Source organism: Struthio camelus, chromosome 1 (assembly GCF_040807025.1).
Source record: "Struthio camelus isolate bStrCam1 chromosome 1, bStrCam1.hap1, whole genome shotgun sequence".
Lineage (NCBI taxonomy): Eukaryota > Metazoa > Chordata > Aves > Struthioniformes > Struthionidae > Struthio > Struthio camelus.
The window spans coordinates 38,485,600-38,509,483 of record NC_090942.1 but is presented as its reverse complement, the minus strand read 5'-3'; the positions used below and the strand labels follow the sequence as shown (position 1 = coordinate 38,509,483).

Sequence of the window (23,884 nt, the reverse complement as noted above, 5' to 3'; positions counted from 1 at the left end):
TACCTTCAGGGTGCTCCTAATAATCATGTTATACTACCTAGTCAAAATTGAGTTTTGAAGACAGTGATATCTATTTACTCAAGACCAGACTGTAAGCAGCTTTGTACAACAGAACCATCTGGTGATTGGGTGCTCTCTATTCCATCCTTCTCATCTCTTCACTGCCAGGAAACAGACTGCTGACTGTTCCCACAGGAATAAGATGACCCATGATTTAGGCAGGTATAACTTCTTGCACCTCTTGTTCTTAGGCACAACTACAAGCATCAGATCAACAAAACTACATGAAAACTGTGCGATGTCCAGAAGACTCTGAAATACAAATCTGTGTTTTCAATTGCAAAGGTCACTGCTAGCTAGTCACAGCACTTTTCTGCATATCACAATACCGATAAATAATTGAACACTAATTATGCAAGTTAGATTAGGGCAGCCTTCATCAGAGCATGGAGATTTACCTAACTGTTGTAATCATACATTCTCCTAGTGTTCTGGGTGGCAAAGGCAATTTCATTACAGTATAACAGGAAATTATTTTTTTTATTGCTTCTGCAACGTCTGTTTCCTCTTGTGTTTCTTCCATCCAAGACACCTTAATGCATCGTCTTTCCTGTGCGCTCTGTTTAGAAAGTTAAGTAAAATACTCTACACACATACTCTTACTAGTGTGTTTTCTCCAAGAAAATCTGTGTGTGTGCTGTGTTACACTGTTTTCACTGAGACTTGCTCCTCAGAAAAGCAAAGAGGGTGACCAAAAAAAAAAGGCACAAACCTGAGCTATTGACTCTGGGTCTAGTGGTTTGTGGTCATTGAAACCTGTGTATTGACCAGATGATGTAGATCTTCTAATTGGAGGGGAATCAATCTTCTTCAGAGAATCGTGCCTACTGATGTTGGTGAGACTGCCGTGCCCAGGTCTACGCCTCCTTTCAGGGCTGTCTGCATTCAGGTTGCGATTTTGCAGGAGGGCTCGGGGACTGCAGTGAGTTGCCAGGTTGGGGGAACCCAGCTCCACGGACGAAGTGGAGAGAGCGTGTGGTGGATGCACTGGGCAGTGACCATCACTGCTTCTGCCAGGGCGTCTCAGAGGAGGGGGAGGTTCTGATCTCTTTCTTTGCCTGCACAAATGGAGAAGTGCTCATTGCATAAGCTGTCATGACTCCCCATAAGCACATGGAGAAGTAATTGCTGTGTTACCTGAGCTGCGAGCTCTGAGCACTGCTGCAAACTTGTTACGTTCAAGCTTACCTTCCTAAATACACATCAGGGTGACGGTCAGTGGGAGAGTTCATGTCCTTTGATGATGACTTGTCCTCGGTTATTGGCCCACTGCTGGCCTCACTGTCTGCTTTCTGGCTCAGTGTATCCGAGAAAGTATCATCCCTGAACAAAACACACATAGTGAGATGACAAGTGAATTAGGTGTGACAGAGAGCATCTTGGCACTCCCAGATTTTCATCCCCTTAAGGTATGAAAAGCAGGCATGTTATGATGCACTGCAGTCCCTCCATGTCTCCAAAAATTGCTGATAATCCTTCTGTTTACTGAGCTCTTTACATTTTGACTGTAACCTTTCAGTAAGCAAGAACTTTGTCATCTTTGGCAAAGCACATGCTTAATACAATTAAACAACAAAACTTCAGGGCTGCATTTCTCCAACCCCTGTTATTCTGAAGTTAATTGCCAGCAATTGCTAAAAAGATAGTCTAACTAAAATAGATGCAGCAGCATTCGTCTCTTAATGTTTTAGGAACATACCCATAAATAAAGTGGCTTAGCATAGCAGTAACTTTTGGTTAAGAGCTGTCGATTCAGGGCAATAAAGACAAAGACAGCCTGTTCAGAAGGCAAACATTTAACCCATCTGAGCCTTCAAAGCGCTGTTCCATTTGGGAATTACTTTGGTAACAGCTTCAGTATGTTTTTATGCCCCACCAAGACCTTGTCACACTAGACACTGCTTACATATCCTGCACCACTATGTACTGGTGAGGAACAAGGCCATCAATCCCGTTGTGCCTTCCTTCCCACCAGTCTTCGGATGCTCGATGATATAAAAGAAGGGAAGCTCCTTTTTTGAAAGACAGTTCTCGTGCAGATCTTCCCACGTAGTCAAACTTGGCTATAGCTTCTATAGGCTCGCACTCTGGGTTGGGGGAGGGAAAAAGAATGGATATCAGATTCCAGATAGGCGTTATCTGCTCATTTTGGTTTCATAAAACTCCTGTATTGCTTTTACTCAGTGCTCATGATGGTGCAAAGCTGACAGGGATCAGCTGAGCTAACGCCACTGCCTGAAGTCAGTGATAATAATATGTCCCTTACACAGCAACATAATCAGCCCATGCCCCAACTCTGAAACATCTGCGTTGCTTTGGAAGTTGCAGAAAACCGATCAGCACACTCAAATGTTACAATAGCTGGTGGTGGAGAGAGCCCTTCACCTCCTGACGCAATGGCTCTTTCATGGCTGGGGAGTGGGATGGAGGCAATGAAGACCTCTGAAAATAAGATGAACAAACTCAGGTGAATAGTCAGAGATGTGAGGAAGCAACGTGTGATACAGCAGAAGTAAGCAGGAGTGCCTTCAACATCTGCAGTGGCAAAGGAACAAACAGGCAGGATCTCCCTTTGCCTGAGTAGGGATGTGCTCCCTAATAGGGTGCATTAATAGCTTTTAAATCCTAAAACAATGAGATTTCCCTCTTTTATGTGATGACTGTTCAGACACAGTGAAAACCTAGTATTTTACACAACGCTGAGCCTAGTACTTGAATCTGTGTAAGCTTCTTCTGATGCCCTCTTGGGTAAGGCAAACAGATCCAGACTGCCTAAAGATGACTCCTAGGCAAGGGCAGTCCCTGTGTGGCCTGAATTTGCTTAAGGCACTTCTGGCTGTTCCAGCATCCCACATTCCTCTGGTTTATTCTGGAGAGCTTGATATTTTTTGTAAGTTAAACGCTGCTTACAGCAGTCCTGCCTTGTCTCCACATAGTGCAGAAAAGCCTCTTCATCAAGAAATAATAAAAGATTTTTTTTAAAGCCTATCTTTCAAGGATGAAACTAAACCCAGCATCTTCTTCCCTCAGTATCCTGGTAAATTCAGGCTTACACTGGTAAAGGGCTCTATTCTGTGACCTATGCTGGGTTCAGAAATGAACTGATGCCAGTGAAGAGCCCCTGCTGAACATCTAGTTGCAGGTATCATCAGAGCTGACAGAGTACCCCCTTGATATCAGTGAAACCGCTGTGATTTTTAACAACATCTAGTTTCTTCTGCACAAAACCAAATGCACCTGAGCTCAAGCAGATCAAGATTTGTCACTGCGGTCTTAAAACATAAAGGAAAACCTGCAAAATATTGGTTTAAAAATCACACACTTTGTAGATCCGAATAACTCAAAGTACAGCTCCTGAAATGACAAATTTTCTTTACATAATTAGAGCAATATTTAGATGGAAATTAACATCTGGGCTAACGACTAGCATAGCAACTCTCTGTCTGGTGCAAATTAAAATCGCTGAGGCTGTAATTCCCCAAAGAACCAGACTTACAACAAAAACCACTGTCCCTTTATGACAACATTCTGTGTCTTTTGAAAATTAACTTCATCCTGCAGCATGAAAACATAATGATAGTACCTTTATTGAGGTTATAGTTTGCAGCTGTTTTTTAATAACTTGCCCGGCCTGCAGAAGGCTGCCCGGCGGTTTGCTGCTATGCAGTCAGGTGAAGAACCATCAGTGACAAACTGCAGTGCATTTTGGTTAGTCAGGAGTTACAAAACCAGAAACTTTGCAGAGATGGCATACAGTGGTATTTCTGGAAAATTGTAATGCTAGTATATGTAATAGTGATATAGTCTAATATACAATCATGTTTTCATTTCTAGGTAGTCTGTCTAAATACATCTCTGACAGAAAGTACAGACGTGACAAAGCGATTAGAGGCATGGAAAGACAATATTGCCATGTGAGGAAAGAGTAAATTAAACATGCCTGTTTATCTTGCATCATACTCTAAGAAAGTGATATTACATCAAAGGGCAATAATATAAACCGATGAAAGGAAATGCTGTTTTTACACATATCATGCATGTAGCTTGTGGAATTTATTGTAAGGAGATAGTACTGATCTCAGGTAGAACTGAAAAAAAGGACTAGATATTTGTATGAATAAACATTTCATTAGCTGTAAATTATGGGTTATGAAAGACTGGAAGCACAAGCTCCCAGGTTTCAGAGAGAAAGTCACCCACTAATTGGTAAGAATTAAAAACGCAAGCAAACAAACAAACAAAAAACCCTTTGCAACAAGTAGGCAAATGCCTAAGTGCCTGTACGTGTTTTTCTTTGACCTCCTCTGAAGCTAACTGATAATGGTTGTGGACACTGGGCTGACTGATAAACCTCTAAACTGATTAGCTATGGAATTTCCTGTTTCCACATTAATTTCAACAGATGATACAGTATCACGCACTTGTGTCTACAGGTCTAAATCTTTTTGTTTACAGTTTAATGGACTAAACCAGAAATAGTTCCATCTCCCTTAGTGGAATTACGCTAATGTAAGAGCAGTGCAAGACGACAGTCTGTTTTTTGTATCCTCCCATGTCCTGTACCTCATTACAGATTTAAATACTTTCTCAGCTGCCTGAAGGAAGTTGTCCCATTGGAAACAGCTGTAATGTACTAATAATGGATGTGACTTTTGAGACATGTTTGTTAGATTTCCTGGGTAACAAACCCTACTTCCTCACGGAGGAAGGCTCAGTACGTCTCACACCGGTTTCTTAATGCAAGTTCAGAAGTAAGTTCAGATGGATTTTATTATTTCGAAAGGGGCCTTTTGCTTGCCTGAGTGATCCTTTTACACGGTCAGCACTTTCCTGTAGCTAACAGTGTTCAGATTTTATTTCTTAAATACTAATTTTTGACTTTTTTACAAGTCAAACTTTTAACAGTTAAAACCAAAATAGCATGACAGTTACTCCTGGAAAGAAATGCATTTTGAAAAGCTAAGCTATTTAATATAAAGGTTACTGAATGACAGACAAGCATTTTTCACAGAAGCAAAGGTGATGAAAGGTGAAAGTTGGGATCTGTATCTCAAATTCTGCATGAAACTGAACCGTAATGTCTAACAGCAAAACTGACAGCTTGGAAGGAAACATAATTGCTTTCCTCTGCCCATACCTGGGGGCATTTGCCTACAATGGCAAGAAGTACTTGATAACATATATGATCTCACCAGCTGTCATCCCTAGTGATTCAGGCAAAGGTATGGAAGTGAAAAATTGGGACAAACCGAAGAATTGGGGGAAAAGCTTTAGAGACTCTGTTAATCAGCAAGCTGTGTTCTCACTTTTTTACTTAGGACCCCCAAATTCTCTTAATATTATTACTATTATTGGTGGCACATTACAGAGTATTATGCTTAAAAATCAAGGTTCAATGGCAAGTAGATCTGTCCAGATCCACCAGCTCAGGAGAGGGGAAAGAGCACATGAAACAGAGGTGCCAATTTTCTTCTTACCACTTGAGGGCCAGATGTGGCACTAACCTCCCTACAAAGGTGGTGGCTTTGAAGTGGTGCTGCGCTGCCCTCTGCACCCCAAGACACAAAGAGCTAAGGAAAGAGGGGAAATCAGCCCCTGTGCTTTTGCGAGGGATTAGCAGTTGCTCTTGCTCTGTAGTTCCTCAGTTACCCTGGATGTGCCCTGCCTGCCTGGAATACAGTATATCCTGAAATCCCTGGGAATACACTATTTCCTGATCTGTTTATCCTCTTCTGCATCCCACCAAAGAACAGTGGCTTTGCAATGTCAAGCTCTTGTCTTCAAGACAGCAGTTCCATGACTGGGGAACAACAAAAGCCAAGAAATGTTGCAAGGTGTCGACAGAACAGAATTTGGCAAAATGTTGATCCCAGCATGAACTACTGAAAAGCAGTAAAAATAGTACACGTCGGGGACACAACAGTAACTTTTAACCTTACACGTCCCTGTAATTTTTGTTTTCAGCAGAACTACTGCCTCATTTTCTATCCCATATTTGTGAGTTGTCTATGAACAGTATGATATTAACGGTGTGTATGTTTTTCCAGCAGAAATAACCCATCTGCTTAACTTCCTCAGGAAATTCTCTCCTATTTCCTTTGAAAACAAATCTTTCTTCATATGCCTCCAACAAGAATAAAAAATCTCCAGTAACTTAAAGGTAAAGAAAATATTCTAAAAATTGCTTGAGCAAGACGTAAATAATATCCTTTGAATCCTTACCTAAGAGGCACTATCAGGTAAAGTTTTTTCTGCAGCAAAATTAGATATAGATAGATTTCTTTGTGCCTCAGCTTGAGTCCAAATGGCCTACACCTCAGCAATTAAATTTAATTTCCAAATGTAGGAGAAAAAAATAAACTTATGTGTTTTCTGCACATTTAAAAAAGACAAAATATTATAGTGAAACATGTCTCTTCCTCCTTCCCTCTCCCCTTCCAGTGATCCCCTTCCATATATTTATATGAACGTGTGAGTAGCCTTAGGAAAATAAAGGAGATTTATATGCTTAAAATTCAGCAGTTATAAAGTATTTATATGCTCAATTATACATTCCAATCTTCTTTTCCCCAAGCTTCCAGGTTTTACCTCTGCAGACATACTCTGTTTTTTTTTTAATTGAAAAAAAAATCTGTTTGTTTTGTAATTTGTAATTAAACATTTCTAATACTACTCAGCCAGCTACTACAGGTGGGTTTATTCTAGCAGGCACAGAGCGACTCGCTTGCAGTTTTAATTTTATATAGCAAATAATTCTTATAACAACAATAGCCAAAGTAGGAAAATAAATCCTTTACCTTTTGACCATAGCCTCTGGATTCTGTTTCAATAACCTAGTAACTCCTATGGGGTTAGCAGCCCAGTCTTGGGAACGTCTAGGTCATTTCAGCATAAAATTAATCAGATTTTCTACATTAAAAAATTTGCATTTATAGAATCTGCTTCATCCATCTCCTAACAGAGGGAAATACATATGTCTGATCAATACCAGCAAGCACAGAACAGCACTTATGTGCCTCCCTTTCTCTCTCCCCACTTATTACTGGCGCTGACGCATCGAGCTTATAATCAATGAATCAATCATATTAAAACACCACAATACTCCAAACCCTTCAGCGGAAGCTTTCTTTGTCCATCCAGGTCAGTCAGTTTACTCTCATGAGATTTGATACTCAGGCTGTAAAATTATCACCTAGTCTCGTATTGGGCACCATGAATATTTTATAGAAGGAATTGTCCAAGGCACAGACACATGACTATACATACAAAGAGATGGTGAATGCATTTCATTTAATGCAAATGCCTGTAACCTACATCAGAAAAACATCCTATTATAACAGAAAGCCTTTATCAATGGAAAAAAATGGATTAGAGCTTGCAGGTTGAGAACTTGAAGGCCAACACTGCTTTTTATGCGATCCAGGCCTCATCTTTGCAACAGTATTTGCCTAAATTACAAATATTTTTGTGCTAACAATTATTTCACTGTAAACACAAATGCCTGCTTCCTTTCAGAACTGAATTCATTAAAAAGGTGTGATGGGGCAACCAGAATTAAACCGCTAGCCAATCTGGTGAAAAAAATCCCATGTTCTGAGTAATTTAATCTTTTACCAGAACTCTCTTCTTCAGGCAGCTGCTCTCTTCAGGGTTTGTCTCCATCAGCAGCACAGTCCTACTACAGGCAATGTGAGGCTGTTGCTGCTAACTACCACAGCACAGCACTCGAGCAGAGCCCAAGATTATCCAGGCCCAGATGATGCACCATGTGATGTTTCCATAGCTGCAATTTGCATGGCTCTGCTTCTTTGGATCCTGCCAATGTTTTCATCTTTCCTAGGCACAGTTTTACAGTAAACTCTTTGGATCAGTGCTGAAAAGCTGTACGTCTCTTCCATGCCTTCTCCGTACTTTCACTCTCAGTTTGGTCATGGGCCCCACTTGCTTTTGCCACAGCAGCTGGCCCCTACGTGTGGAGCTGGTGCGTCCACCTGCACGTTGCTACCTCATCTGCGCCCTGATTAGGAGCCAGACAGACTGTACCTATCTTCAGCCTCTGCTCTTGCTCGATACCTCCAGCAGCAGGAGGAGCTCTTATAGTAATGTATAGCTGCAATGTCTTGGAAAAATAATGTGTAATTAGAAGTTTGTTTGCACCATTTTGTGGAGCTGTATTGCAGAAAGAACAGATTGAGATGTTTTCATCTTTACCGAGCTGGTTGAGAGCAGCCCCCCTACAAGCCAGCTTGTAAAACCATTTGTATTCCCTATGGTGGGTTCAGGCATGAGGAGATATCTCAGGCTTCTCTGATTTATGCACACTTCTCTCCTATCCTCAGTTTTTTCACCCTTCTGTGGTGCCTGCCCAGACAAATGTCGCCCCTCTCCAAATGGCTGCATTGGCAGACTCTGCCTGCCCCTCCTCACCGCAGCAAAGGGGAAGAGACAGGCGATCTGTTACCGCTGGCTTGTCTACGTGACAAAGCAGATGGGGACCGCTACAGTGGAACAATTGTTTACATTGTTCTGTGTGCAATGGGACCAGCATAGCCAGGTTTCCTATAGATACATCTTCCTGTTCCCCTTCCCTATGGCAATCATCCCAGCTCCTATCCAATGTCACTTATGATATCCTTAAAATTTTTTTTTAAATATTTTGTTTGTTTGCTGCTAAAGCTCTTTTCCTCCCCTCTCCCCCTTTCTGTCTCCTCCTCTTCCTCCTTCCATGCATCCTCTGAGAGGGAAAGAGGTGGCTTTCGTTCCTGCTGCTTCTCAGCGCACGTGTGCTGGTTGCTCTGTTTGGATTGTGGCTGGCCAGATATGCAGAGAGCTCACAGGGCAGCTCTTCTCTACAGGGAGCATTATTTTGAAACCTTCACCTCTAACTAGCTATTAATTGACAGGAAATGTGTGTATTTAACAATCTTGATGCCGCTTTATATCTGTTCACTTGACTGAAGCTAGCCAATGAGTTCAGAAGTTACTATGTGAGATATCTAGGGACAACCCCATTGACATAAGCCACAGCCAAATAAACCTTATTTATTTAGGAGACCTAGCTATAAAGAATTAACCTAATAGAGATGCATCAGCTTCTTCATGGCTACCCACAGTACCCAGAACTGTCAGAGTGAATGTGGTTGATGTTTATAGTGAATGCCTATTGCTCAGAAGTCTTACTGTGGGGTATCCACATGCTTTTCGACAGCTATAAATCCTTTAGAAGGTATAGCTTTTAAATTCATATCAAAAGTCATCATACCGGGTGGTGACTATCTCCTAGATAAAATATGCTAAGATACACTTTTGATAAGTTTAGCTTTTTCATACAAAAGATAAAGGGTCACCAAAAATGTAACATCATATCAGAAAATAATATGTGCTGACTGAAATAGTTTCTCTCTTGCCCTTCCTGTGACTGGGCAAACCAGGAGAGGACAAGGAAACAGCTGGCCAAACACAGATGGATCAGAGTGAAAAAGCAAACAAACAGGATTAAAAATGGTGGCTTTGCTACAGAACACCAGGACTGAAATCCTCTTCTTTCAAGTAAGACACAATGAGGAAAGGAAGCAGGTCTCCTGCATGAAACACCTGTAAAACTCATTCCTATCAAAGGCACAATAAAGTAACAGACATACCGTCTTCACTGGTATGGGGCTCTGTACTAGCATCCTGGTCCACTTCCTCTAATGTACCATGTTCGCTGTATGGGCTGTCACTGAAGAGAAACAAAAGGTCGCGTAGAGACAGAAACTATAGCATGAAATGGATGCTTCAATGGGCATTAAACCTCAGTCCCTGTCCTTCCTAGGCCATTGAGGGTAACTGACTTATTTCACAAATATCCAGTACGTCAGCCCTCCACACCATTATGGTGTGAAGGCTCAGGGGGCAACTGATCAATGTGTACAAGTGTCTGAAGGGAGGGTGTCAAGAGGATGGGGCCAGACTCTTCTCTGTGGTGCCCAGTGACAGGACAAGAGGCAACGGGCACAAACTGCAACACAGGAAGTTCTATCTGAACATGAGGAAAAGCTTTCCTGTGCGGGTGACAGAGCACTGGAACAGGTTGCCCAGAGAGGTTGTGGAGTCTCCTTCGCTGGAGATATTCAAAAGCCGTCTGAACACAATCCTGGGCAACGTGCTCTAGAGGTCCCTGCCTGAGCAGGGGGGCTGGACTAGACGATCTCCAGAGGTCCCTTCCAACCTCAACCATTCCGGGATTCTGTGATTTAAAATTATTATTATAATATCATAAAGTTATGTGAAAAGTAATTCTCGTGCCCTGCTATGAATACAGAATTATTGAAGAAGTCAACATACCTCTTCTTCAGATAACAACTTCATTTGTTAAAAAGTTATCAGAACTTTTGAATCCTTTCATTTACGAAAAGTGGGTGCAAGTGGCTAAGAGAGGAAAGGAGCAGGGGGAAGAGTCTGGCATCATAAGCTGAAACTGGTTAGGACAGTTCACCTCTTAGAGTTTCCTATCTGGCTGTGCACTCTGGCTGTATGCCTGGAAGTCTGCCTGCCTCTGGCTGAACACAAGGGTAGCTTCCTCCACAAAACATTGCAGGAAACGTCCTGTGATCATTGTAATTGCCTTTGCTTCATGTGTTTTACAATTAACACTTTCCTTGGGAACCTAAGTGTTCTTTTCATTTACCTTCATACTTCTATGGTTTGTGAGCGTCATTCTACATCACAGGAGTCAACCAGACAAGCAGTCTGAATATTTTGTTAAGGAGATAGATAGAAGGATAATACTCTGACTTACCAGTAGTCATCTCCAGCCATACATTTCTCATATACTGGGCCATCAAGTTCTTTAGCATCTGGAAAAATAGCTTCATGATGGATGATGATAGTTTTGATTATTTCATTCACATGTGCCTGACAAGACACCTGGTCTTGTATGTCTGGAACAGGCATCAGTGTTGGCCCAAAACAAATGGCCAGGTTGTATGGATCCATCATGTTTTCATCACTGTACTGTGAAAGGCTGTTATAAGAGAAAAATCAAGAAAAATTGACTTATCCACTGCGACTAACCTTATTCTGAAAACTCGAGAATCTCAATTTCCTCACAACATGGAGATTTCCTGTTCTCCTTGACACGTAATCCCACACAATGTAACAAAACAAAAAAATGAAAGGGGAGTTCTTCAGTAGGCTATATAAATTACCAAGTGAGTTTCTGGTACGTACGTGTGTGCACATATATGTGTTTCTACACTGCTGTGTTTAGCGTCCACTGACCTAATGTAAAACGCATCAACGTCCAACAGGATTGGGTCCTAAATAGGTATACATAAGTACCATTTCTCATCAGACCTTGATGCATCTCTCCCATCTACTGGCTATAAAACTCAGGCAGACTGAATTGTCCTCCTCTGGAGGTAACTCAGCTCCTGGATCTTACAAAGGCTCTTGTGACTTCTAGTTTTTGTTTTTACCAAGCAACCCAAAATCCCTGAGCACCGTGCCTTCTGCCCAGAAAATACCATGGGAGGTTCATCTTGGAATCATCCAAACAAAAGACTAAGATTGCTTTTATTAAACAAATGTGCATGCTTTTCTTTCCTTCAGAAAATTCAACATTATCAGTTTTCAATTCTAATTTTGAATTAAAATTTGCTCTTTATTCCATTTTTTCAAAGCATTGAAATTTCTCATGGAAACTGGCTTTTGCGTAGCTCTGTGCAGGGCCAGTCAAACATAAGCTGAAGTCCTTGGACACCCTTTACCTCAGTATTGTTCTGCACCTTGAAGCAGTAAATGCATTAGTATGTCTGCTTGTGTTTAAATACAGCAAAATATTTCCTTTAGAAAGGGAATTCTGGAGAGTATTTGCTAAGCACAAACAATACAAACTGAAGAGGCAAACCTTTTAAATGACTCCCTTCATATCCTGCTTGTAAAATTAATCACGCTCTCCCTTTCTTATATCACTTTTTGTTATCCTAGCTTGTGTCTTAACTGGAGACATCTTGATCTATAGAGTTTTTAAAGTGTTTCATCCTTTATACATGTACAAGATCGTGCAACAAAAGATGGTAACTGTCATCATGAAACGTGGGAAGTCCTGCTGGTGGCTGGTAACGTGTGGCGTTCCTCAGGGGTCATGGCTAGGGCTGATACTGTTTAACATGTTCATGAATGACTTGGCCAATGGGATGGTATGCACACTCAGCTAACTTGCAGATGGCACCACACTGCAGGGAGCAATAGATAAGCTGAAGGACAGGATTGCCACTTAAAGTGACCTTGACAACACGGAGGAATGGGCTAACAGGAACCTCATCAGGTTCGAAAAGGATGAATGTAGAGTCCTGTGCGTGGAACAGAATAACACCATGCATTACCACAGTCTGGGGCTAACTGGCTAGGTAGCAGCTCCCAAGGAAAGGTAGCGGGGTCCTGTTGGACAACAAGCTGGACGTGATTCAGTACGTGTGTCCTAGCAGCAGTGAAGCCTAATTGCATACCTGTGTATGCAATTAGGAAGGCTGTGCTAGGAAGAGGATAGCCCAGCAGCTCAAGGGAATGGATTATTCCCCTCCACTTGGCACTCATGAAGCCGTATTTGTGGTGCTGTGTCTAGTTCTGGGCCCTCAGTACAAGAGAGATCGACAAACTGGAGCGAGTCCAGAGAAGGACCACTGAGATGGTTAGGAGGCCTGTACTCTAGTACAGGGCGTACAAAGAGAGGGGGAGGGAACTGGATTTGTTCAGCCTTCAAAGGAGAAGGTTAACGGGGAATTTAGCAGCAACTTTCAACTGTCTAAAGGGGAGGTATAGACAAGATAGAGCAAGACTCTTCTTGGAGGTGCACAGCAAAAGGATGAGAGGCAACAAATGCAAGTTGCAGCAAGCGAGATTCCTACTGGAAACAGGGAAAAAATTCTTCACCATAAGGGTGACTAAGCATTGCGATGGGCCATCCAGAGAGGCTGTGGATTTCCCGTCCTTGGAAAAAGTTAAAACTTGACTTGACAAGGCCTTGAGCAATTTGATCTAACTTTTGAAGTTTTAAGGAGATTGGACCTGATGACCTCAAGTCATGAGGTGTGATGACTCCACATGGCCAAGCAGGCCCATGATACATAGAGCAAAGCAGAATGGGACTTGCAGAAAGCCAGACTGTAGGGTTTTTTTTTCCAGTGGATGGAGCAGTTTGGAGACAGGCAGGGCTTTAGCCTGCTTGTTGAACTGCATTCCTGTAGAGGGCACAGATTTAGCTAACATGACCATGTAACAAGTGTAACCTCACATAACTCTGGCCAACCCTTATGTCTAAGAGGAGAAGCTGTGGCTAAAGCCTCTGAGGTATTTACACAGTGTCATTGCTCTGTGTGGATTGTTTGCGGTCTAATGAGGGGTTAATTCATGCTTTCAATGAATTCACATTTTAGCTCATCTCACTGCTGGAGGAATGAGTGGTGCTTCCCTCTTCTACCTGGTTATTTTCATAAAACTTCGTCTTTGAGATCTCTGCCCCTCTTTGAAATATTACTTGAAAGTGGTTCACAAATTATTGGAACAATGGAAACAAGAACAGCTGTGAATATAGACATGCATACATAACAGGCCTGCAATACCACTGTTTCTGTAGGAACAGATAGAAAAGGATGAAATGGGGAAGGCAGCAAAGACAGAATGAATGAACAGAGGGCAAATTTGGAAAAAAAGAGGAAAATGCAATGTGAAAACAGATATAATATGGCAGCAGAAAGAGAAGAGCTAGAATCAGGGCAGAAGACAGCACGTGAAACAAAGTATACAGTGAAAATACTGGGGTCAGCAAAACTGGAGAGGGCTGTGAGGGACCCTCGAAGGGTGAAACACAGTGTAATCATCCAGCCTGCCTTTTACTTTTCTCTTTGAGAATGAAGAAGTTTTTTGAGAATGATGAAGGCATGAACACTACTTTCCCTTTCTTGCATACCCTTCCTTCCAGCAGCTGCCTCTCTTTGGCAATGTGAAAATCCAACTAGTTTATATCAAAGCACACACTGCGGGTACAGGTTCTCCTTACTAGTAGCCCCATTACTAGAAAATACAAACAGAAACATGGAGTCTCTCTCTGGCCGAGACTAGCATCAAGTAAGTAGCTTGAGGTGCCTGTGTTGCTTGTATATGTATGTTGTTTATTTTTCCCACTGGGAGATTAAAATCAACTTGAATTGAGGAAAAATTCTACTTCTAAATTATGTAAATTATTTTTAATGTAGCTACGGTTTGTGTATGTTATTTTTCTTACTTTACTGCTGCAGCGTGCACTCCCCATTTCAGACAACATTTAATCCGTCTTACTATAACTTTGCTCAGTTTTGGACAAATGCAATTCTAATTTGCATGAAAACTGCCGTTTTCCTTCTATTTTCATTGCCAATTAAAATATTATTTTTTGTGTTAAATGAAGCTTCAGTGTAAATTCTACATAGAGTATGAGTAAACACAACAAACTTTGATACCAGCAGAGGAAGGTAGATAAAAGATACAGTATCTTGAGGAATTCTAAAGCACTTACTGGTTGAGGAAGGCAAAGAGGTATCTCATCACTATAAGGACCGACCTGGGCAAAGTAAGGAGGAGTTTGCGGATGTGAAGAGCCCTCTCACAGAGATTGTCTATTCCTGTAAAGCAGAAGAAGATACTTTAAAATCCCTTTCCTATTATGGTCTAAAACAGCATTCAGTCAGTTCACTCAATTGGCACTTGACTCTTTAGTACCACATATCCCTAGCTAATATTTTCTCATTTTGGGCTATTAAAAAAAGAAACCCTAAAGGTCCTTCTCTCTCTCATTACAATCATAAGCAGTTTAAAAGTAATGCCTTTAAATACACCTTGCAAATCTGCTGAAGCCAAATACTGTGCCACCTGCTGACCTACACAGCTCATAAAACCACAGTATTGGTACAAAAGTAATCTGAGGAAACCAGGAAGAGAAGTTTGCCCTCAGTTTCAAACATAGATTCATTCTCTTTATTCGAGTGTGGATATTGGAAACAACATTCCAATCAGTAAGCTGCTCTAATTAGTATTTTTTATCAACTCTCCATCTGAAACTCCAATAACAGCAACGTAGAAGAAAGGCTTTATGTTGCTCAATGTGTAAGCAGCAAACCCAAAGATCACATGTACCTTCCCCAAATGATTTTATAACAGTCCACTAAAATTCTTCTGAAGAGGGCAAAACAAAGTCAGCTTAATAAAACCGTCACTTCTTAATTTCTAGTAACAAGGATGCATTATTTTCTGTGTTGGTCAGAAGGGCTATGTGCTACAAGTGGAGGTAAGGATGGGGTAAGAAGAGAAACTACCTTTCAGAACAGCCGATCTCTAAAGCTTCTACTCAGTGTGTTTTCTATGTAAATAACACTGCTAGAAACAATCTAAAATGTCAGTAATGCTCCTTATGTCAGCAAGAAAGAATGCTGCAATTAACATCATTTAGGGAGACTCTTAGTAGACTACAAGAGAAATGCTACACAGTTTCTCTGAAATGGATATTCAAAAATGCTGAAATGTCAATAGCTGAAAAGTCATTTTTACTAAAAATGGGATATTTAACAGTAGACACATGCTTGTCTCCTAACAAATCAGCACTTATTTGTAGATGTAAAATGTGCATTGACTTATGCTTGTCAGAAGAACAATCGGTGTCCAGTAATTAGTATTTTGGTACCACGAACTGAGCATAAGCAGAGCATCTCAGCAGTGAGACTTCTGTTTATTGCTCAGAGGTGCTGCACTTTATTAAGATGTATATAGTGAGGGAAGGGGCAAAAACCTGCTCCCACATATGCAGTTAAAGGTCATCCCATTGGCTCAGCACCATTAGTGTGCTGGGGAACAGAAGATTTTGGGATGAGGCAAAACTCAGCTCCTTGGGACTTTCTGTAGAAGCAGAACAGTCCATCCCCACTTGTATACACCCATTTGGATTGCGGCATTTATTGCAGGAGCAGCAAAGTGAAACTCTTGTAGGAAGAGAAAAACCCTTTCTAGCAGGGTGGCTGAATGCTGGAATACTGGCGTTGGTGAGCTGTCATTAACTGCCTCGGGGCTTATAGGAGAAAAGGTTGCTGCCAGGCTGTATAACTTATAACTAAAATAGTCAAAGTAAACCCAGGCTCTAGCTTAAAGTCAGTTCAAACCACTGTGGAGTATGGGACTTGAAACTTACTTTAATGTTTCTGCTGAATCTGAACGGTATGAATCAAAAGGAAGCATTTCTGGTTAGTGGTTTAGAACAGCAGTCCTCAGCAGGGATCTGGTAAGCTTGGGCGCTGCTTGCACAGCTAGGAGCCGCCGAGCAATGCCAATCCTCTTCTCTCCCTTTCCTCTGAATGCCCCATCTTAGACTTGCCTGTACCACATACTCTCACTTCTGCCCTGCAGCGCCACGCTGCTGCTCTGTGCAGCCCACGGCCTTTCTCCACCTGCCTAAATTAAGCTGCTCTCGGTGGAAGGAGCCTGACCGTACCTTCAAATCCTGTTCTTCCATCCAAGAGGGCTGCTGTTACTGCTAGTAGTGCCTTGTCACCTGTGCTTCTCTCCAACAAGCCTGACTGTACCTCTGAACACAGAGCTGCAGGATTGGGTGTTTTTTAGTCTGTGTGTATGTGTGCAGGTGGGTATTCTATGGAACAGGGCTTGGGGAGAAAGGTCTAAAGGGATTTTAGTTACTTCTTTCCACTCTCCTGCCTCAGCAGCACTGCTTGGTCCCAGCACAATGGGTGGCTCAGCTTCTCTCTAGCCTCTCAGTCCTATGCATGTCCTGGATTTGGGAAGCTAGAGAGAAGTTGTGACACAGCACCAGGATCTGCCTGCTTCATTAAAGCCATTCCTGGCTAATACATTGTGCTGCAGCCCTGCTTCTTCCAAACTGTTCGAGAAACCTTTACTGGCCTGAACCAGTACAGGTTTAGTCATAGCTGAACTCAAACCAGAGCTGAACTAAGAAATGGAGCAGCTCCTTCCAGCAGCAGGCTGCCTATCCGGACGCAAGACCTTTGCCTAAACCAATAAATTGAAACAGGACAGGACACGGTCTTGAACACTGACAGGCAGCTACCACACAGTGCAGCTGCCATCATACTCTCTGGTGTGCTTCTGCTACAGCCAGCTACAGCTCTCCCAGGCAGTACCCAGGCATGGTTCAGGGGATGTGTGGGCCTGGATTTGGTCCCAGGAGGCAGCATGGGCAAGGCAGGCTAGGTACAGAGAGTTTGGCTGTACGGCCTTGTGTCAAGCTATCCCAGTTGCCCTTAGTATAGGCATAACTAGTACGAGCAGGTTATCTCTATATTGAAGCTGGTACAAGCTATAAATACTAGAATGAGGTGTGTGTATTCCTAATACCTTTCTAGTAACTCAGTTCCAGTTTCCATGAAAGCTCCTTTATTGAAAATCCAAACCACTGCCAAGCGCTTAATTTGGGTGCTTTCCACAGTATTTCAAAAGGCTTGTTTTTCTTTCTCAGCACTCGTTTGCTTTAAAGGAGATAGGTAATAACGTTTTGTATTTACATACTGTTTTTAAATGAGGAGCCACATTTTATAGCTGCTTGTGTGTATGCAGTGTATGTGTGTTTGTGGATATGTACGAAAGAAGGAATGAATACAGAGAGATCTTTTTGCATCCAGGCAGGAAGCATTTGTAGCTCTGCTGCTTCCCATACAAAGGAAACAGAAACCATTGCTTTGCCTCCACTGGCCACTTTGCTAAAGAGAGCCTCAGGAGAGAACGGTCCTGCAGGCTACAGACTGGTTATTGTGAGGAACCACTGGCAATACCAATATCGAAGAAGATCAGCTGCATCTTCCCTCTCATAGCCCTTCTGATGGAGACTCTCTTTTCATTACTCTGATTTTTAAGAACTGTAATTAGTCCTGCCTCAGTCACCAGCAAGGTATTTCCCTTTTTTCAGCTACGAAAACTGAAGTACTGATATCATATGACTTGTCCAAATAATGCAATGAGCTGCCAAACAGAAATGGAAGTCAGGGAATTTGAGCGCTGGTTCATTACTCTAATGAGACTCCCACCCTCAGATGCAATCAATTGGATAAGCCTCTGGCAACGCCAAGCATACTGAGAACTAATGCATATTCTCTGAGTATGGAGGAAGGCAGGGAATGGAGATCCCTGTGAAGGACACAGGAATAGCAACATAAATCATGACTATCATCAGGTAAATAGTGCAAATGGAGAGGGTTACATATTTTGTAGTTTGCAGTTCTCAGAGCAGAGCAAAGCCATAAGAGACTTTGGAGCTCCTCTGACACACCTGCATCCCAGACCTATCTCAGCCATGGGGACCGAACCCACAACTAGGAGAGTTTCCCAGCAGCCAGGCAAGAAGGTGTTTTGAGTGGGAACTCTCTGTGCTCTGGTGAAAGCTACATTGCAGCCCAAAAGACAGAAAGGGACAGTTGTGGGGCAAAAGAAGAGAAGCAAAAAAGGTCAGGTTGGTTCTGGGGCTTCAAGATTAAGGCACTCTGCGGGACATCTGGGTTGGAGGCTTGGTTCCCAGGACTACTAATGAATTTCTATCAGACAGTAATTGAATGAACCCCCAAATAATATAAGGAACTAAGTCTTCTATGTATCCATAAAATTATCTAGACATCTAACCAGCAGAGGTGTTTGGGATCTAAGGAACCCTCACCAGCTACTATGAAACATGAAAAACAGAGGTCTAGGAGGACTCTCTAGACGTTATTTAGTCCACACATCTTCGCCTTCCTCTTCACATCTATCACCTCTGAGAGATGTTTGTCCAACCTGTTTATAAAATCCTTCAAAGACGCAGACCACAGCCTCCCCAAGACAGTCTGTTGTAGAGCAATCTCACCTTGCTCTTGGAAAATTTTTATTTCAGTGTTCTTCCATGGACTTCCTCTCCAAATGGTCCTTCTCCGTAAACTGGACAAACAAATCCAGCTGAGACTCATATCACTGCATAAGCGAAAGAATTACTTATGAGCTACCTGTCTCTTTGTCAGCCACTAGCTGAGGACCAGTTCCCAATAGGGTGAGAGAGGCATAAATCCTGGCTACTCAAGCCTTACAAAAAAGATGTGATTTTCAACTTCCTAGGAAGATAAGCTCTGGAACTTGTTTCAGAGACATAGTGTCACCTTTGCCTACTACAGAGAGATACATAGTTAGTGAGCATGCACTTTTCTCTTCCTTGAGAAACAGCACGTTTTAATTACCTGCTGGATCATGAGGAGGTTTTTTCAAACAGACTCTAGAGTGAAAAGCTGAACAATCTGCCTCAGAAGAGTAAAGGAAGCCAAAGAGGGGAGTAAACAGAATTACTAACAGAAAAACCCAAATGTAAATAAAGCAAGACTAAATTATAAATGAAGACAGGGATACATTCATCCTAAAGTACATTAAGAAAACATAAGGCAAATTGATGTTTAATTAAGCAATAATCCTGAAGTAGTGGAGCACGTAACGGGCAATAAATATTCAAATACATAAACTCAAAGCTTTAGTGACTGAGAACAAAAGACATTTGCAAGAGAGCAATTGCTGATGGTTCCCAAATATTTTGGGCCAACTGGACAGCTACATGTCTTTGTCATCCAAGTTTAGTTAAAAATGCTATAAAAAAGCACTATACTTTCCTGTTCATCAGCATGGCCCTACATATGGCCTCATCTGCACTGGTGGTGAGAGGTGGGTACCTCATGAGGACAGAAGCAGTCAGAGCTCAGAAATCAGAAAGAGGAATTCTAGATTGTGTCTGTTTCACCACCCTGTTAACATCCTTCATCGGCCAATCTCAGTAGTAGCAAAAGAAAGGCAAACATTTTGCAACGGGAAGATGTTATTGATCAGCACATATAGGAGGAGAAACCTGGTGTCAGCACTGAATTAAGTGTGCTAACCTAATAGCCAGTGCTGTGCAAGGTAAGCACAACTCACAGGCAAGGGTAGCACAGAGGAGGAGCAAATAAAAAGCAAACAACTGTAATGCAAGATAAAGTTGGCCATTTCTCTCCTTCAGGACCAGTATTTTGAAGGACAAAATTCAATGTGGTATCTATGTGGGGGGTCACTCATTACTTCCACTTGGAGCAGCACCTACTAATAACAGAGAGAATGCCTAATCCTTATTTTGCATACCCGCTGAATATCAAATGGGATTGAGTTGCACTTGCAGATGCACTTGTTATGGTCAGTTTGCAGCTGACATGTAAGGTACATGAATATATATTAGTGGTGAACTTAACAGTTTGTGCCTCCTTCCACTTTTGGATGAATCCCATCCAATTCAAAGGTACATATATGTTAACTCAGCAATGCCACTTACGCTCCCTGAGATCTATTTAAGAAGGCGTTACAGGAGGGCAAAGACAACAGTCTCCACTATTACTTGGAGGAAGGCAACAGCTGCTGTCATTTTGCTGCAACTCCTTCAGGAAGAGTTGACAATTCATAATACAGTTTTTTACGTTTTTAAATAATGAGCAACAGTGTGGAAAAGCAACAAAATAATTTCCTGACATAACATATTTATGTTATATCATAACATATGTAGGGAAATGCAAACTGCTGGCTGCAAAGTATCAAAATGGTGAAAATTAGAAGGGAAAAAGACAAGTTTTTATCCATCCTGATGCGTTAGTATATCAAATTTAAGGCAAGGGGGATGACAACAAGAAGAATGATAACGACCTAAGCAGTAGCTAAATTGTCTGGGTAGCTTAGGTGTGTCTGCTGCTGCATTGCATAGCTGTATATGTAAAAGTCAACTGTAATTCAGATGTATAAGAGAGGAGTGCCCACACACAGAAGATGAAACATGGCCAGCCTTCAGTACAGCTTCAAGACCTTCTGCCTACATGTAACTCCTGATACAAATATCTCGCTTTTGTTTGGGGCAAACCTACTACTGCAAAAGGGCAGAAAAGAAGCATAGCGCAACTCTCCTCCCTTTCCCTCCACCTTATTTTACCCTCTGGACGGTTATGTGCTGCTGTCAGCAACAATAGCCACCCCTTTTGCCGAGAATACAGAATTATGGCTGTGTGATGCACAGAAGCCCATAATGAGATGGAGATTTTATATATTGCCCTACCTTGCATGCCTCCTCTGGAGCAGTCATAATTTGACCCCAATTTTAGCTAAAACAGTTTATAAACCCAAAGAGAATAACAATGTTCTCATGAGCCTAATTAATACAAATTGCCCTAAAAGTCACAGTCATTTTGCACTGTTTCCAATGTATTTGCAAAAGGGAAAGCATTGAATCACAATGCTCTATTTCATTTGAAAATATATGCATAAATGCAAAGGAATTCCTCAGTGGCTGCACTGAGGAAAGGTTCATTTTACAGCAGTAGCCTCAATTATGCTTGACATCCATAGCTAAGTACTTCTGTTTCAAGGGTTTTTTTCACTAGCAACATTACATTCACATATAAAATGTGTGACATTCTGCCCTTTTATAGCTTTATGTGAACATTAACTTTAGGAATTTGTTTTCTCCCCCCCCCCCCTTATAACAATTTCTACCAACATTAACAAAAATGCACTGGCAAATCTTGACAGACAAGTTGAAAACAACTCAAGGTTTAATCCTTTCCTTACAGTTTTATCAGAAAACTAATGTAGCAAGAAGTAGAGCTTTCACATCCTCTTAATTAAAAACACTAAAGCTTTCTGGACTTTGCATACTCAACTGCGACATAATGAATTTACAGTAACTTCTGTTCTCATAGAGGAAACGGAGGCTGTCCTCGCTCTCATTAACATGTAGCATCATGCTGAATATGTGAAGGAACTATTTCATGTACTAGAGTCACATGAGCACAGAGAAAGACACTAATGCTGCTATGACAGGCTCAAAGTCCGACATGGGAGAAAAGTCTTGCCTGGACAATCTTCCTCTTTGCAGGATGTACAAAAGCACTAAGGTCAAAAGATAGCAACGGACCCTTGTCTTCGAGACAGATAGATTTTAATAGTACTCAACACACAGGTTCTATTTAAACTGAACTGTGACAGGTAGTGTATTCTGAAACGCTTGTTATTTTTTCCCCAAAAAAAGCATCTTATTCCCCGGAAGTAGTGGATAGCTTAGTGAAGCACATAGAGCAGGTACGCAGCTGGAAAAACACTCCACCTCAGGCTTCTCACAGATAATCAGGGGATGTAGACACACAGCTCACTATTCCCAGGCGTGATTCGGGGGCTGCCTGTGGATTTGGGGTTCAAGAGCTGTTTCTTTCTCTTTTCACACCACGTGCAAAACTGCCACTGTGACAACACAAAATGAAACCACCCCAACATGCTCAAAAAGAAAACCCCTTTTGTCCTGCTAAAATCCAAACTTCTCCCCCTTTCCCTGAAGGAAGGCATTGACATGACATTTCAGAGTGCCCCTAAAGACAGCGTTGCGGAAACCAAACCAAGCAACAGCAAAATCCCACTCTTTCTATGTAAATATCTGTCTTCCTCCAAAAACTGCCAGAAGCAGACCTAGGACTCTGACTGCCTGTTACCATAAAGAAAATCTCTGCTTTCTTCTGCCACAGCAATAGTAAAAGTCAGTCATTACACTTCCTTTTGACAAGCTGTCGTTGAGAAGGTAATCCAGACTTAGGACAGCCTCAAAGGAAAAACAGTTAAAAAACAGGATCAGATGGCAACAACTCCTTTCCCAATAATTGCCCCATTCAAAAATGTAGCTGGGAAAAGCAGTGACTTTGTCCAAGGCTGTTGCTTGCAACTGATTTCAGTTCTACCGGATGATGCTGTTACCAAAAAAAAAGGTTGTCAATTCCTCTTTTGCAAGAAATTAATCTACCGCCTACCTCAAACATGCAATACTTAGACCTCTTCTAAGGAAACCACAGCCTATTTTGGGATAACTGAACTGGACCCCTCTGAGAGGCTGGCTAATCTGCTTCTATGCAGGGGATGTGTAAAATGCTCAGTCCGTTGAACCTCTGCCTCCACTCCAAATATCCCGGCCTGTCTTCAGAAGCTTCAATGGTGAATGGAAACACTTTGAAATCATCCAAGTTCTTCTCCTTAGAACAAATTTAAAAGGTTGGTTTGGGCAAATATTTTTCCATCTCCTAAGCCATCATGCGTACAATCTCTGTAGGCTGAATACTCATTCTTGGTATCTTACAATTCTGTTTAAAGTCATTCATCACAAGTGGAGGAATGTGCAAGCAGAGGGCAATACTACCTCCACATATAAGACTACCAGTTCTGTTTTTCTTAATGCTTAGTTAAAATAACAAAACTATAAAGAGATCCAATGGGGAAAAGCTGACAGCAGAAATTTCAAAAAGGAAACCTGGTACACATGTTTAATAATGAAAGTGATTAATCACTTGAACAGCTTATCCAAAGATGTGGTAGATTATCTGTCAACTGAAGCCATTAAATCAATAAGTTTTTCCAGCAGACGTGCTTTAATCCACCCAGAAGATAACTCCTGAAAGCAGTACAGGAATTATTAGGTAAAGTTCTATCGTCCCTGTCATGCAGAAAATCAAATTCAGCCAAAATGTTTCTTCTTTAGATTTCAATTTTTCTGACTTTCAGACATCTGCTGGGCTGTGGCACAGCAGTTAACTAAAGGTGAACCCTGGCAGGACCAAAATTAGACTTCCTAAAGAAAAGGTGTCCCCCTTCAGCGTCGTCCTTTGCGTGGGATCAGACTGTTAAGCTGCAGTTTTGAGGGCCTTCTCAGTACCACCGGGTCTGTAAATAGCGACAGCTGCAGAAAACCACCCAGGTCTGTCTTGACAAAAAACGAAACGTTGCACACAGA

At 41.8% G+C, this 23,884-nt stretch overlaps 1 protein-coding gene across 3 annotated transcripts in view; it reads right to left on the bottom strand.

Moving 5' to 3' along the window:
- The window catches only part of SRGAP1 (SLIT-ROBO Rho GTPase activating protein 1), a 149,941-nt gene that overhangs the window by 4,221 nt on the left and 121,836 nt on the right, over nt 1-23,884 (bottom strand). For all 3 annotated transcript variants that reach the window (XM_068934452.1, XM_068934443.1, XM_068934463.1), the window contains 6 exons: nt 14,597-14,702; nt 10,841-11,065; nt 9,702-9,781; nt 1,967-2,147; nt 1,249-1,383; nt 773-1,118 (listed from right to left, as the gene is read on the bottom strand). In XM_068934452.1, the coding sequence (XP_068790553.1) occupies nt 773-1,118; nt 1,249-1,383; nt 1,967-2,147; nt 9,702-9,781; nt 10,841-11,065; nt 14,597-14,702 (1,073 nt within the window). The remainder of the gene's footprint in view (nt 1-772; nt 1,119-1,248; nt 1,384-1,966; nt 2,148-9,701; nt 9,782-10,840; nt 11,066-14,596; nt 14,703-23,884) is intronic.